Source organism: Cyprinodon variegatus, unplaced genomic scaffold, assembly GCF_000732505.1.
Source record: "Cyprinodon variegatus isolate N-32 unplaced genomic scaffold, C_variegatus-1.0 Scaffold325, whole genome shotgun sequence".
NCBI classification, from domain to species: domain Eukaryota; kingdom Metazoa; phylum Chordata; class Actinopteri; order Cyprinodontiformes; family Cyprinodontidae; genus Cyprinodon; species Cyprinodon variegatus.
The window spans coordinates 691,702-705,384 of NW_015150778.1; the positions used below are offsets into that span (position 1 = coordinate 691,702).

The 13,683-nt window shown below is 40.1% G+C and overlaps 1 protein-coding gene across 1 annotated transcript; it reads left to right on the forward strand.

Moving 5' to 3' along the window:
- The first annotated feature begins 628 nt into the window (after positions 1-628).
- Positions 629-7,410, forward strand: fosl2 (FOS-like antigen 2). The gene is made up of 4 exons (XM_015384866.1): positions 629-1,118; positions 2,908-3,159; positions 3,252-3,359; positions 4,954-7,410. The coding sequence occupies exons 1-4, from the start codon at positions 990-992 to the stop codon at positions 5,512-5,514; spliced, it is 1,050 nt and encodes a 349-aa protein (XP_015240352.1). The 5' UTR covers positions 629-989; the 3' UTR covers positions 5,515-7,410.
- The last annotated feature ends 6,273 nt before the right edge of the window (positions 7,411-13,683 follow it).

A 13,683-nucleotide genomic window follows, 5' to 3' on the forward strand; every position in this document is an offset into this window, starting at 1 on the left:
ATTTGAAGACAGAGTCTATATTTAATGTAGGAATTATTTTACCCCCGCCCTCCCCCTAAACTTTCTTTTGACGCCCCTGCCTGTATCTGATCATCCAGATTATTCTTCATCTTTCATCATTTGAATGTTTTTGCTGTTCAGACCAAATCTGGACCCTGAGAGCTGCGGATCCGGCGCCCCGCAGCTGAAGGGGAGGGAATCCCTCCAGAGTCTGACGCTTTCTTTTTTACCAAGGAAACCCACACGCGCTCTGACGCAACTGCCCATTTTAGGAAACATGCGTCAATGGGCCGCAGAGACAGAGACGGAGACAGAGACAGACAGAGACAGAGACAGAGACAGACAGAGACAGAGACAGACAGAGACAGAGACAGAACCGTAAAGTCCGCAGCAGGTGACTGACGTCCAGGAATAAAAGCCGCTCTGGCTGCTGAGCAGGTTTTGGTCCCAGCGGCGATGCGCAGAGGGAGAACTGCGCTCTTCTCTCTTTGCGCTCTTCTCTCTTTGCGCTCATCCACAGACTGAAGCAGGAGAACAGAGAGCCCCTCCCCTGCTGAATGCAAGCCACGCCCCGCCGTGACGTGGGCCGTTTCGTTGGTGTTGAAAAGCCGTCGCGCTTCTTCTTAGTGCCATTGAAGTGAGTCATCTGTAGGAAGTGGGGTGAAAAGGGAAAGAAAAAAAGTTGGAGGTTCCGTGGCGACAGAGAGCTGAGAGAAAGAAGGCAAGACTGAGTCACTGACTGCCTGAGAGGATCTGATAGTCTGTTCTACCTGAAAGCACAACACACCTGCAATATTTCTAAGATGTTGTAGATCAGCTGTAATATTTGCACTTTGCGCTCCTGGATACCTGAACAATCAGAGGATTCTTTCTTTTCTTGCTGGTGCCTTTTTACTGCGGGGGGGCTGTGTGTCAGTGACAGAGGAGGAAAGAAAGAAAAAAGCTCCAGAGCTCCAACAGTCCCCTGAAACCTTCCTCCCTCCCGGATCATGTACCAGGACTACTCCGGGAATTACGACACCTCATCCCGCGGCAGCAGCGCCTCTCCGGCGCAGCCAGAGTCCTTCACCAGCGGCAGCAGCACGATCGGGAGTCCGATATCTACCTCAAACTACCAGGTGAGACCTTCTCCAACCTCTACCAATTTACATCATTTTGAATTAAATGTTTATTTAATTGATTGAAATAGTGGAGACTATAAAATACAAATGAAACCGCATTAAGTTATGGACGAAAAACCCGGAATTTACGCAGAAAATCCGTTTCTTGTTCCCAGCAGAGCGTTTGATACGATGTGAAACCTGTTCCGTTCAGACCGACATGGATTCAAGCCTCTGATTCCAGATCCGGTCTGATCATCGGTCTGATCATCGGTCTGATCATCGGTCTGATCATCGGTCTGATCATCGGTCTGCGGCGGCATTAAACTAAAGCTCAGATCATTTTACGCATTTTTCTGAGCCAGCGGAGCGTAACGCGCGTCCTGGATGCAACAGGCTGCTGTGGATCCTGCGCATCTATGGAAACATCGGCGTGTTGTTTTGCAGCAGTTTGAGGTTTGCGGCGTTTTTATTATTATTACTATTAATATTTGGGTCCAGATTGTCTGATTGGATCCGTCGGTGCCTCCGGCCGCACATGGCCGCGTTTCCTCCAGCGGGAAGCGGCTCACACGATCAGGATCCTTCCTTGCAGAGGAAATGCAACATTTAGGGTCGCTTCGGGCATTAAAAGCACCATGTTAATATTAAGGTGTTCTGCAGCGTCCATTTAACATTCTGATTAAAAGAAAAAGGATGTAAATTCAGGACGAGGCATGTTATTTCCCCACACCCCGGTGTTACGTCGGTTCCACTTCTGTGGAAAAGTGGCGTCAGTCTAACGCAACATTACAGTAAACGACTTTTGGCCTGTTTCTATCAGCCTGTAATCACTCACTGCCTGTTTTCCATTACACGGCCCTCCCGTTTCTGGCTTTATTGGAGCAATAGAGGATTTTATCACTCTGCAAGTATTCAATGTAACAACTCCAAGGAATGTCTGTGTCGCTGCAGCACAGAGAGGATCCATCCAGGCTTGTTTTATTACCTAGCAGTTTTTTCCCTTTATTTCTCGCTCTCACATTCCTCAATGCGCGATTCCCGGCTTGTTCCAGCTGGCTGCTTCCCCCCATTTTACTGGAACTGAGCTGGTTTCACACGTGCTGGACAAATCCCATACACAGTGACTCACTGGGATAAACAAAGTTCCAGTAGACTGCCGGGATATCCGACGGAAAGTCGGGAATATTGTGGGGGACGTGCGTAAATTACGCGCAGCTGACAGGCCCCCCATCTGTGGAGGAACAGTGATCTGCTTTGAAAAGTTAGTGATGTGGAGACCTGAAGGCATCTTCAGTGGGATTTATTTAAAACAGGGATAAAAAAAAAACAATCAAAGAAAGACAAACCAGAGATATTTGGTAGAGGCTGAGCTATGCTGGGCCTCTGGGGGGGGGCACTAATATGTCTTATCTGAAAAAATAAGACTGGTTCTTCTTTTTGGTTCAAGGTTTCCACAAATAAATGATTAAAAAGCTGTTTTATCCAATCAGAAGCCTGAGCGGCGTTGCTTGTTGTAGAACAATGAGATGCTGGACACCTTTGGGCTTTCCCACATGATTCACTGCATGTGTCAGTGTTCCACTCTGGGGGCTACAGTCCACACGGATTGAATCATTACTATAAGCTTTTGAACTCGGGGAAATGTGCTCATTTATTGGTGGTTGGAGGTGTTTGTGGCGTTGCTTATATTCCAGCAAATGTTTAAGATGGCGACGCTCAGAGGATTTAGCTTTATCCTTTGGAAGTGAAGATAGAAGGTGACCTTTTTCCTCTTTCATCGCCCTGTTTTCCTCTCTTTTTCCAGAAGTACAGGGTTGACATGCCTGGCTCCAACAGTGCCTTCATCCCTACAATCAATGCAATCACAACCAGCCAAGACCTGCAGTGGATGGTGCAGCCGACCGTCATCACCTCCATGTCCAACCCATACTCCCGCTCCCACCCCTACGGCCATCACCTGAGCAACGGGCCGGGCCTGCTGGCACACAACACGCTGGCCCGGCCCGGGGTCATCCGCTCCACCGGCGACCTCAGGCGACGTAAGAGAGACGAGCAGGTGAGCAGTTTGAAGGTTTTATTACACATTAATCCTGCCTACAGATCGGACAGCTTTTTCACCCTTATTTTCTCTTTCATCTTTGAACGCAGCTGACTCCAGAGGAAGAGGAGAAAAGGAGGGTGAGACGGGAGAGGAACAAGCTGGCTGCAGCCAAATGTAGAAACCGCAGGCGGGAGCTGACAGAGATGCTGCAGGGGGTGAGCATCACATCCAGCCCATCGGACGCTCTGATGAAAGCACCAACTCCACTCCTGCTTTAGCAAGCTCGCCAGACAAGTTTGACTCTAAGTGCAGGCTCTGACTGAAGGCGTTGAAAAGCTTTTTGTGTCGGGCGGCTGCAGACAGAGGCTGGGCTGTCTCGTAGGCAGACAGTAACGGTGTCTAAATGGACTAATTAGTGGAATTAGAGACAGGCTGAGCTTAAAACCTGGAGTGGAACTGGCTGTAGGCAGGTGGCTTTGTGAGTAAAGCGGCACATTTTATCTGCCTGATCATTTTCTTTTTAATCATCCAAAAATAGGTTTCTAGTGAAGTTGAGCAGCACTATTTCTCCTTTAAGAAAAAACGTCATGTCTAATTTATTACTTCCTGATTGCTTTTCCCATGAGTCAAAGGTCTGTGACGACCTTCATGTCTGCCTACCTGACGTCCAACTGCAGTTTCCCTTCGTTTGATTCGTTTGATTTGACACATTGGAGTCAAACTGCTGAAGGAGGCAGCATCTCTTAGAGACACAAACATTAGAGTCATTAGGAGACTCTTTGATTCAGGCTTCTGAGTTACATGGTTTCAGTCCAAAGGTCATGCCACACAAACACAGCATGAATCTGAAGCAGGCGAACACTGCCCTCTGCTGGTGCCTTAGGAGCCAGAAACAGCAATGGGAGCAAAGTTTTCTACTTTGAGCAGATTTAGGATGGTTTAGTTTTTAACGCTTTAGACAAAGTAACTCTCTTCACTGTTTGCCATTTCTATAAGTCGGCTGCCGAACTTAGGCAAAAAAATCATTTTAAACTGCCAGAATAAAGAAAAACTAAATGAAAACAAAAAAGATTTAATTGATAATCAAAAGTATTAAATCGCTAAGAAATGCAAAAACGTACAGCCAATAAAAATATAAAAAAACGTTAAATAGTAAAAAAAAAACAAGCTTGACGATTTCTAGTCATAAAAATACGTGTTGATATTATGAGACTAAAAAAATAACTGAATGGAGCGAAACATTTTATACAATAATAGGAGAGATTTTTACACAATTAAAATGTATGTTTATTTAGAAATAAAAGGAACAATTATATTTATCCATAAACAAAACCGTATATAGCATAGTCATTTTGATATATACACACACTGAAGAGAAAAAGGTTTATATGTATATAAAAAATAAGGTATAACACAAATATAAATAAGAAATAATTATTTAGATTTAATGGTATATTTTCTTGTTGCTGTCTGCCTAAAATTTATTTTCGAATCTGAACAATAAATGAAATGTTTAGTAAACATATTTTGTACATCAAAAAGATCAAGCATAGAATAGACATCTAATACGTAAAATATTTCAAATAATTATATTAATTTAAGTGTATAAACAAAAAAGTTGAAAATTTTTTAAATTGATTTTTAATATCTATGTAAAAGCATAAAGATTAAATTTTTTCCCCCCCTTATTTTTGTGTTTAGTAATATTCCGAAATCTACGTTGGAGGACTTTCTAATGTGTGTATTTTTCTTTGTGTGTCACTTCTTCTGACCTCTGACCTCTGACCTGTCGTGTTTATTTCTGAACAGGAGACCGAGAAGCTGGAGGAGGAGAAGGCCGACCTGCAGAAGGAGATCGAGAGCCTGCAGAAGGAGAAAGACAAGCTGGAGTTCATGCTGGTCGCCCATAATCCCGTGTGCAAACTGCCCATGGAGGAGCGCCACCAGCAGTCCAGTCACCAGCAGCAGCAGCAGCATCAGTGCAACCCGCTGCAGCTCACCATGCGCCACAGCATGAACACGCGCGCTCAGATGAACCAGGTGGTGGTGAAGCAGGAGCCCGAGGACATGGAAGAGCAGGTGGGCAAACCTCAGCGCTCTGTCATTAAGCCCATCTGCCTGGGAGGCGGCGGCGTCAGTGGTGGGATGTACATCCCAGATGGAGACAGCCTGAACACGCCGGTGGTGGTGGCGTCCACCCCGGCAGCCACGCCAAACGCCCAGAACCTCATATTCACCTTTTCCAACATGATGGAGCCAGAGAGCCCCTCACCCTCCTCTGAGTCCTGCTCCAAAGCCCACCGGCGCAGCAGCAGCAGCGGTGACCAGTCCTCCGACTCCCTCAACTCACCCACGCTCCTGGCGCTCTGAGTCAGCCGGGGCCGGGGCGCCAAGGCCCAACCGGGAAACAAACACTGTGGTTGAAAACAATGAGGACAGACCGGCCCTCCACCCAGAGACCCTCTGGTCTCTCTAAAGCACATGGAAAAAGTCCCGACCAAGCTGAACGCGTGAGCCGGAGGGAGGGGGGGGACCCATAAGGGCTACGCCGCGTTTCTTCTTCAGCGTGAACATTTTTCTATCCATCAGTGTCTGCGCTCATCTACCACCCTTCGCCATTTCAACTCCTGACTGCTGATGTGTTTACTGACATTTATGAAAATAGAAAAAAAAAGGAAAACATGGCCATGTTGTGACATCACCCACAGAACGGTTTACTAATATATTATTTTTCTGAGAACACCTAAAAAGCCATGCGGTTGACGCTTGCACTCAATAACAGATCGCCAAACGAGGTCAGCATCTGCTGGGATTTCTGCAGAGAGGCAAAGACTCTCGTTTTATTTTCTGACTCTGATTCAGGACAGAGGTCACGCTTTCTTCTGTTGACTTCATCTCTTTCAGTGTATTTATGACCTGTGCTGGTGGAAATATCCTGTCCTTTAAATCTGAAGGTGACCTGAGGTTGACCTCAGAACGTTTGAGCCAGCTACATCCTCAATACTTTCTCTCTTTTTTTGCCATAGCGGCATGAATTTGCAGTAGTATCGTGTGCTTTTTATCCTCCTCAGTGATTTTTGTACCTGAACACTTTTTTTTTGACAAAGTGTATGTGATTTACATTGATGTCAGGGATTATCTCGCGTGTTTTAGTAGAACCCCCCGTCGTAAAGAGTGGCTGTGGCAAAGGTGGTACTTTTTGGGAAAAAAAAAAAGGTTTCATCTCCTCGTTGTGAGTCGTTTTTTGATATAAAACAAAGTTTGAAGAAAACCCTCCTCCGCTTCTTTCTCTAAATAAACATCCTTTTGTTCCGCCGCTGCCTTCTCAGGGGCAGCTCGGGTTTCAAAAAAAGCCAAATCCGCTTTTTCTGGGCACGTGTAATCCTGCGTTTCATCAGTCCTTGTCTAAAGTAAAAAAGGAGGAATTTTTGGTTAACTTGAACAAAAGCCACGGTGGTCCAGACTGTCGCCAGCTGCATCATGATGTCAACCCTGTTTATATATATATATTTGTATAGGCTAAATGGTGTTTGTAGATCAGTCACTTTTAGTAAAACAGTGATTTTTAAACTCCACTCAGACGGGCTGGTTTTTGAGTGCCAGAGGTACTTCAGATGAGGAAACGGATGAAGAAGACTCTCTCTACAGCTGGTCTGACGTGAAAGAGCCAACACTTTAAAAAGGAATCTCTTGTTTATTATTTGTATATGTTAAAGGGACAAGGGTTCTGCTATCTTGCACTGACAGATCAGCGATATTTACAATTTATTTTGTTTACTTGAAACATTCCAAATGAATTTAACGTCAAAGACTTTGAGCGTAAACCTCCTTTTTTTTTCTAATCAGAGGAATTGGAGATGATTCTGGATGCAGATTCGTTCTACGGCCGATTCAAGCTGCTTCTCCGTTTTTGGGGAAACAAGTCAGCTGTTTTTTAATGTCATTTCTATTTGACAGGCTGTTTTCTAGCAATGGGGGGGGTGATTTGGTTCGACGGCACAGAGTTGATCTGAGAACCAGAACCGTCTAAATGTCTGTATGTTGGAACGTTCTAGAGCCCCCTCAACACTTCAATTAAAAGCCATTGACTGTAGATGTTCTGCTGTACATGTCATCTGCTGTCTGTCGCCTGTTGAACTATGATTTCTTCTTTTTTTTTAAATGCTTTAATTGTTTAAAATGATTCAAAATGAATAAAAACAGCAATATGTATAGCAGTGTTTGTTAATTTAAAAGAGTAATAATAATAAACTAATTTTCATCTCGGAACTGTCTGCCTTCATGCTTTTGTTCAGATGACAGAAATATTTTATTTTACTTTAAGACCATTTAAAAAAAGGACTTAAAAAAATTTAAATACATTGTTGGGTTCCATTAGTTTATTTAAAAGCATTAAGAATATATATTTTCATATTTTTCTAATTAAATATTAAATTAAACTGATAGTGTAAAAGGCAATAAAAAGCAGGATAATATAGTTATTACTTATTTATGAAATTGGACAGAACTTATTTTTGTCTGTATTTAGAAGAGTAAGGGGTGTGAATAAGTGAAGAAAAAACAAGGATGATGCTTTCAAAGAAAAAGACAAAACAGTCAAGTTTCTCCTTTCGGCTTCCCTCATATTCAGGGAAAACCAGCAGTCAGAAATCGCTCAAAGACTAACAAACGTTTTTGCACAGGAAGCGACTCTGCTTCAAATCCAGGTACCCGTCATTACATTTATAGACTTTAACCGTTTTATTATAAGAACCTAGAAAACAATCCTAGTTAGGAAAAAAAAAATATGTCAGTGTGTTTAAAATATACATATAAAAATCCATCACACCACTTCTGTATCTTTATTATTCAAAAACTCTAACATAATAAATTTGATCAAAATAAATAAGATTAGAAAATATCCAAATATCTCATAAGCTGCCAGTGGATTTTCAGTAGACGGTTAATAAAAAAATAGAATATGGCTTATATGCTGATGATATTTCTTAAGTTTGTTACCTTCCATGTTTGATTTTTCTTCGCATGCAGTTATGATTTCCTACGTCTGGCTGTGAGCTAACAGGAGTAGAGAAGGAAATAGAGAACATCTATTCCTGCATTTATGGAACAGCAGGTGCACTCCAGACTAAATCTGCTTCATGTTTGCAGCAAAACAAGGAAGATCCTGCGGAGATAAATCCTAGACTGATGGGAAAAAATAAACCATGATATTAAAAGAAAAAGAACAGCCCTCTATAATTCCTACATGTAGGTTAGAGAAAACAGGGGAAACAGTCTTCAAGAACTCATTGCCATTGAGAAGTTGGCATAACATGTCAGAAAATCATCAGCATAGATGTTGATATATTGTCTTTATTAGAAATTACCTGTTTTAGTTAAAAATATTAAAATAGAACCTGGAACTTTGCACCAAGATTGTGTGAAAATGTGTTAATTCTGACCCTGCTGTGAGATAAATATAAAACATCAGTCAAACTAAAGAACAGAGTAACGCCATCAACAGAAAAGCAACAGATACTTTGGAAATGGAGGAAATATTTATATTTTATATCAAAGACTTGAAGAACTTTAAAACTACTTCAAAGCAAGAATTAAGAGGAAAAAATAAAATTCAGTGTGGTTTGTAAAATTCATTTTTCAGCGTTGTGAAATGAAAAGAAACTTAGAAGGATCAACTTGATCAAAAACTTCTTCCTAAAAAGGCCATTAAAGTTAAACCAGCAAAGCTGCCAAGAGTTTGTGGTGCGTCAAAGTTAACACTAATAAAACTTTGCAAAAAGAGAGAAAAGCGCTCGACAAAGAAAATGTGAAGCAGAAGCTTTTATTCTTGTAACGCAGCATGTTTTCCACCCAGATTTAGCATGAAGGCGACTCAAAGCAGGAGGGAGCCTCAGAGTGAAGGGAGAGAAGAACGACTGAACAGAAATAAAGTGATGCTTTTACTGCTGGAGGGGCAATAAATAAACCTAACAAAGTTAAATTAGTGAACAGAAGAAAAACTTAGATTTAAACAAAATCTACTATCAATATTAATTCTGATTAAAGAAGAACATTATGACATTTTATGACTTCAAGCAGGACAGCAAATTTCCTTTTTGATATAGAATACATTTCAGCTTTTCTTATTTATGAAAAGTACAGTTCTGATATTGTATTTTTTTATTATTATTATTTGTTCTTTTATTATATTTCTAGTTCAGCATAATGTAGTTAGCTAGATAAATTTCTCCCGTCAGCAGAGGAAAATATTGATTTGCAGAAAGCGAACCAAATTAAAAGCACCTAAGTAATTTTTCACCAGTGAGAAAAACATTGGGTTCGTTATTTTCATAGAAAAGTTATAGTAAATGATGGTGTTTGCTGCCCTCAAGTGGAACTTTAGGTTAATTACAGCTTAAACTAAAAAGATGCAACAGTTTGCTGCCAATGGCTTTAAAAATAGCAGAAGCTGACCTGCAGGGGCAGCATAGCAATTCTATAAACTGAATTCTATTTCTATAGCTCCAACTCACATCATGTCATCTCAGATACTTTCCAGTTCACCAGATCATCCAGTCAGATTGATTCAAAGTTTTCTATCTAAGGAAAACCAGCTGATTGCATCGACTCATTGACTCTTCAGCAATCCCTCACACTAAGCATGCTTGTAGCGACAGTGGAGAGGAAAAACTCCCTTTGAACAGGAAGAAACCTCCAGCAGAACCAGGCTCAGTGTGAGCGGCCATCTGCTGAGGCCCACTGGGGTTCAAGGAGAAAGAAGCAGACATAGAAAAAGAAGCATAGATACAAAAAGCAACTGTCAACCAGCTCCACAGGCGGCCCCGTCCAGGAAACACACAGCCAGGCAGACGAGCTCCGAGCCAGCTCCCATGTCAGAGGATGAAGAGAGCACATCCAGTTAGTCACAGTCAGAGAAACAGGACTACACTGGAAAACAGGCCAAGCTCCAACATCTAGAAACAAAGGTGTTGATGGCAGCAGCACAGCTGATATTTCTCTCCAGGATGGAGTCACAGCCAAACAGGAACAGACCAGATGAAGCTACTATGAGAAAAAGCAGAGAGAGCAGAACGTTAGAGATTGAACTAACAGATTCTGCAGAGTGGGAGAATAGAGATAGAATGAAGCAGAATGATGAAAAAGGGGTCCCTATGTCCTCCAGCAGTCTAAGCCTATAGCAGCAGAACTATAGAGATAGCTCAGGATAACCTGAGCCACTCTAACTAGAAGCTTTATCAAAAAGGAAAGTTTTAAGCCTAGCCTTAAAAGTAGACAGGGTGTCTGCCTCACGGACTAAAACTAACATTGTTCAGACACTTTTTCTGCTTATGGAAACTTGTCCTTTCCGCTGTTTTTATTATATATTTTTCTATTTATCTACTATGTAGCACTTCCTCTGCTAAAGGTTGCACACTTTTTTCTCTTTTCTGATCATATTTCCATATAATTTGCAGCTTTTAATTCAAAATGATATATTTCCAAATACATTTAAGTTAAATGTACGTTTTTTTATTTTTGTGGAGCAAATTCTTTTTATGTGTAAAACACTACTTTGCATTAGAGGTTTATCTGAAAAAGAGCTTAGTTTAAGACTGTTAACTTCACTCTTGACATTTGACATCTTTATTAAAAAAACAAAATTATTTTAAGTAGTTAAAATAAAGTATGTCTTATAGATCTGGAAAAAAAATAAAATAATGGCCACCATGAATTTTATAGTTTGCTGACTTCTAAACTGGATGAATACTAAATATTTATTCTCTGTTAAGGTCATAGTAATTTTCTACACTTCTACTGTCTCATAAAGATGTGTAAGAATGTCCTACAGTGACTGGTTTACACTTTGGGGAAAATCTGCACATCATCTGTTAAGAGGAAGACTTTCTGCTGATTGTTGGTTTCAGTTTCACTGATTGAATCAGATTTAAAGATCGCCAGGTGTCCTTATCTTTGCAGTGAATCATTTCTTCTGTCATCTACTGGAGCTGTTCATGCAGAAAAGCTGCAATAAGTGAACCACGCATGTTTTGCTAGTTTTAAAAGCGTAAAGAAAACATTTAAATTGTTACTGAGGCTGGAAAAAGCTATTTCTAAGTGTTTAATGTTTCAAAACCTGATTTCTAGAATAACTGTGTTGAAAATGTAACAAAAATAAATGCAAATCTCTCAATCTTCTCCCCAGTTTCTTTTTATTGCGTCTCATCTGCTATCTGCATGTATTACTCATAAAGTGGACATTCGTTAAAGCAACATGCAGTCTTTTTGTCATTTGGGCAAACGTGAGTATTCTGAGTAAAAAAAAAAAAATTAAATAGTAATTATGTTTTTTGTTTCTGCTAAAACTGAAGAATACAGAAAACATTAATTTACTTTATATACTATTTTTACTTGGTGTATATATTGTGTTGAAGATGAATTGAAGATGATTATAGATGGAAAAGTGACGAAGCTCAGGATGAAAACCTGACAGTTTATGTGTTTTAATCTGCATGTAGACCTAGTGGCAGATCATCAGCGTGGCAGTAATCAGTCTCACTGTTAACATCCTGTTAACGTTCCAGGAAGCAGCACAGACCTCCACCACCAGCAGGAAGCAAACGGCTGCACTTCCCTTTGACATTAGAAAGAAAGACATTTTCCAATCAGGAAAAACCAGACAAATGTGACCACAGCTCAGCCAATCGTTTCTTTTTTCATGGGTATACTAGATGTTTTCAAATTTATCACAATGCAAAACAAACATATTAATCAAAAACTGAAATAAGTCATTAGTTCCTCTACCACTACGCCTGCTCCATTGGAGGTTTTTTAATTGGTCGTCATCAGTGGTGCAAAGTAACAAAATATATTTACCTGATTCCTGTACTTAAGTACTTTTTGAGTATCTTTTTTTTAGGGAATACTTATGAATTTCACTCCACTACTTTTCAAAGTTAAATATTATATTTTCTACTCCTCTAAATTTCTAGGAAGCTGCTTGTTATTTGTTTCTTTTGGTTCAGCTTAGCTCTGTAATCTGCTGCTGCAGTTTTTCTCTCTTGAAATGCAATTTCTACATGGCAGATAGCAGCCCTTAGAACTGGATCTGGACACCACTGCTTTAGAAATGTACATGAAGTTCCATAAATGTAAGAAACTCAGGACAGATATTATCTGTAGTTTATCATTTTATTAAGGAGATAGTTGTTGCCATGTGGCCAAGTTGTTCATTAGTCATCAAGTCAGAGTTGTAGTCAAGTTTAATTTAACTTGAATAAATGTTAGTAACTTTTACTACGAGTATCAATACTTTTACTCAAATACTACTGTAGAATAACTTCGTTCACCTCTGATCATCATGTTTTCATTTCAGCAGGTATAAAATACCTTTGATGTAATTATGTGATATGGAGAAAAAAAAAATTTAAATAAAACTTTAATGTATTAAAATGTGTTTTGAAAGGCAAACAAAACACAATAAATTACACAGAAAGAACAAATGACACAAATCTACAGATTTTTTTCCCAATGAACACACTGTAAAACATTTTTGATAATTGTTTTATAGTTCAGGTTTTACATGGTTAAGGAATTTGTAATAAGTTTTCCTAAATTCAAACAACAGTTGTGTAAAGAATAGGAAAGTAACTGAAGATGGAGCTAAATGCGACTGACGGTTCCAAAGAAGGTGAACTAGGAGCCTGATTTAGACAAATGTGACACAGATTCACTATCAGTGAATTCATTTATCCTGTTGCACGTGGATTTTTGAAACACAGCAACATACTTATAGAAACAGAAAACGTACAGTCATCATAAATAAGTCAGTAACTTTATTTAACTACTTCCATACATGCAGAGGTCACGGTTTAGCGAACCGCGGTCCAGAGCCAACCTGATAGAAAACATTTATAGATTTCTGCATGTTGTCTGACGACAGTCTCTAACTGCCTTGCGCCTCTTCTCCTGTTAATACGGTAAAGCCTTCCAGCGCACCCGTGACCAGGCTGCGCGTGATCCCAATTATCCAACGAGCTGCTGTCAGTCTGGGTTGCTGCTGCAGGCAAACCTGTGGTATATGGAGGACTAATCCTGCCATCATTAAAAATAAATACAGAAATAAATAAATGCTCCAAAAATAAATAAGCATACAATTAATTCCCCCCAAAATACAATAAACAAATAAATGTAGGTAGAAATTTAATTATACAATGAGACATAAATATGTATCTCTTTTTATTAGCTTCGTTTATTTGCCTTTTTATTAATTACCTTATTTATTTATTGTCCGTAATATTCTTTAACTTTATTTATTTATTTCTTATTTCTTTAAGTATTTATTTATGTGCATGTTATAATATTTTTGTCTGGTTTATTCTTCCTTTGTGTTGTTTTAGCCTGTTTATTTCTGCCTGTATTTTCATTTCTGTCTGCATTTCAGCCTCATTATGCAAATGAGGAGGGGCGGGTCTTAAGGGCAGAGGCCGGCGATGGGAAAGAAGGAGAAGACCATGAGAAAAAGAGAGCAGAGAAAGTGTGGACTGCTGGAAGAACTGCGGT

What these genes read in the sequence shown, in the direction of transcription:
- fosl2 (XM_015384866.1), top strand. Translation starts at nt 990, where the DNA reads ATGTACCAGGACTACTCCGGGAATTACGACACCTCATCCCGCGGCAGC. An exon ending in TATCTACCTCAAACTACCAG is followed by an intron (nt 1,119 to 2,907) that starts GTGAGACCTTCT and finishes CTCTTTTTCCAG; the next exon opens with AAGTACAGGGTTGACATGCC. An exon ending in TGACAGAGATGCTGCAGGGG is followed by an intron (nt 3,360 to 4,953) that starts GTGAGCATCACA and finishes ATTTCTGAACAG; the next exon opens with GAGACCGAGAAGCTGGAGGA.